This window comes from Geospiza fortis, unplaced genomic scaffold (genome assembly GCF_000277835.1).
Source record: "Geospiza fortis unplaced genomic scaffold, GeoFor_1.0 scaffold172, whole genome shotgun sequence".
In the NCBI taxonomy this organism is placed as follows: Eukaryota; Metazoa; Chordata; class Aves; order Passeriformes; family Thraupidae; genus Geospiza; species Geospiza fortis.
In genome coordinates this window covers 10,299,819-10,302,331 of record NW_005054309.1, presented here as the reverse complement: position 1 = coordinate 10,302,331, position 2,513 = coordinate 10,299,819, and the positions used below count along the sequence as shown (strand labels likewise).

At 56.3% G+C, this 2,513-nt stretch overlaps 1 protein-coding gene across 1 annotated transcript in view; it reads right to left on the bottom strand.

Moving 5' to 3' along the window:
• PPM1L (protein phosphatase, Mg2+/Mn2+ dependent 1L) overlaps positions 1-2,497 on the bottom strand; it is a 62,361-nt gene extending 59,864 nt beyond the window's left edge. The window contains exon 1 of the mRNA XM_005419159.2: positions 1,956-2,497. Coding sequence (XP_005419216.1) covers positions 1,956-2,354 — 399 coding nt within the window. The 5' untranslated portion in view covers positions 2,355-2,497. The remainder of the gene's footprint in view (positions 1-1,955) is intronic.
• Positions 2,498-2,513: the final 16 nt, after the last annotated feature.

Genomic DNA, 2,513 nt, shown 5'->3' with positions numbered 1-2,513 from the left:
TGCCTGTACTTTGCTACTGAATCCATCAGAGCAAGTTCTGAGGAAGCAGAATACAAAAGGCCAATGAGCTTTCCATGGGCCCAGCATTAATGCCTGCCATGGATGGAATTTCAAGATGCCCAACAAAGCAGGCAATATCCACAGGGCACGTTAGCTAAATGCCAACATTGCCTGTGTTAGTTGGGGGTTATTTAATACCTTCAGCTTGCCATCTCGTGCAGGGCAAGCTACAAAATCAATGAAAGAAATCAGATCCCCCTTTCACCCTGCATCCCACAGCCTCGGAGCACTCTGTTTGAAAACACCACATTTCCCCAATTGTCTGGGCTGCTCGGTTCCCACAAGGAAACTCAGCTCACACAAAGGCACGGCCCCGGCACCTTCCTCCCGGGCACAAAGGAGCCAGATGGCCCCAAGGAACTGCTCAGGGCTCCTGGAAAAAAGCTGGGAAAGCTTTGGGACATACGGAATTGCCACCCGTGCTCCACGGACATTGGCACCCGTGCTCCTCCATGCCCAGGGAACTGGCCTGAGAACGCCAGGAGCAGCTGGCACTGCTGTGCCCACCTGAAATCAGACAAAAAACCCCACAAAACAACGCTCAGCATTTTCCATTTATGAAGCCAACAATCCTCAATACCCGAAGAGTTTGCGTTAATTGAAAGGGGGCCAAAGAGCCGGCACTGCGAGGAGAGCCCAGGTCCCTTCCCAAGCCTGGCAGCGGCTCCCGATGCCCAGCCCAGGGCCTGGATTTTCCAGGAGCCCACCTGAAATCAGACAAAAAACCCCACAAAACAACGCTCAGCATTTTCCATTTATGAAGCCAACAATCCTCAATACCCGAAGAGTTTGCGTTAATTGAAAGGGGGCCAAAGAGCCGGCACTGCGAGGAGAGCCCAGGTCCCTTCCCAAGCCTGGCAGCGGCTCCCGATGCCCAGCCCAGGGCCTGGATTTTCCCAGAGCCCTTCCAGTTTAGCAGGGCAGCAGCTGCCACCCCTGTGCCCCGCGAGTGCCTGGGCACTGCCAGAGCTTTTCCAGGAAGGATTTGGACTCTTGGATCTGGAGGAACACCCTCCCTCACGGAAAATTCCCACCACTTCTCCCCATCACCCCAGCGGGCTCCCTCACACCCAGCCGGAGCTGCTTTGCCACACAAGGACGAACTCCTCGTCCTTGCCCACGGTTACGAAACGCGTGCCTTGTGCCACACCAAGAGCTGCGTGGCAGCACCACATCCTAAAGGCAGAGACAGCTGCAGTTCCAACATTTGTCATCCGCAAACCCACGGAATACCCCGATCGCCAGCGTGCCCGGCAGAGCGGCGAGGTCGCCCAGCCCCGAGCCCACGATGCCGGCTCTGCTGCCTTCCCTGCAGGGCAGGCACAGCGCGCTTTAATGACATAAACTCCCAAACACAATTCCCAAACACCGCGTCGTGCTCGGCTCCCTGGACAGGGGATTACCCAGAGCACATTTTCCACACTTTAGCATCCTCCAGCAGCGCTCCTGTTTCACCTCAGCCGATGAGCCCGGCTCTGTCCGGGGCAGCAGCCAGCCCGCTGCCAAAATCACATCACAGCACACTTGGCTGTAACAAAAGATGACTCCGGGGAGTTTGTGCTCATCATCGTTATTCCACGCACGTCAGAGCCACCTCCAGCAGCCTTGCCTTCAATTAAACCTCTACTACTGCAAAGGGCAAAGGGGGTACGGACACATTTGTGCCGTGCTGAGAGTGGAAGGGGTAAGGAGGGGTAAAGGGAAGGGAGGATTACACAGCCCCTTTTCACAGACAAAAAGCAAGGAAATCCCACAATGTACAAGACAACCACACAAACCTGGTGGGTGAGAACACATCCACGCCTTGCCTTGGACCATCCTCCCTCCCGCACATCCCCCCCACTTTTTTTTTTTGGTGTTGTTGAATTATTGGTTATTTCCAGCTGAGCACTTGCCTCTCCTCCGTGCCCATCAAATATCCCGAAGATGGAGGGGTGAGTCTTGTTCACCAGGTCGGTGATTACTTCGAACCTGTCCTCCATGTGATCCCTGCGGCCTTGGATGGAGTAGACAGCCACGTTGTGGCTCTTGAACTCCCAGGTCTTGGAGAACTCAGCGTCCAGCACGTCTAAACCCCCGAGCCTGTCATTCTGCATGATCTCGGCCACCTTGCCCTTCACCATCTTCACCGCATCCCTGCTGGACTTAACAATGGTTTTCACCTCATCCGTGTGGAAGAAATAACTCCACAGGGCCAGGCTGATGCACAGCAAGAACAGGGTCTCCGGTCTGAGCAAGAAGTAACGCATGATCCGACCCAGCAGAGACAGCAAAGTCATTGTATCCTCTATCATTTATTATCGCGACCGTGTCTCCCCACAGCATGCAGCGGGGCGGCTCCGAGCCCGGGGCCGCTCGCTCAGTGCATGCTCGGCCGGCCGGGCAGCGCCGAGCCCCGCGCTCCGTTCCGCTCCGCTCCGCTCGCTGCGGCTCCGCTCCCGCTGCTCCCGGCG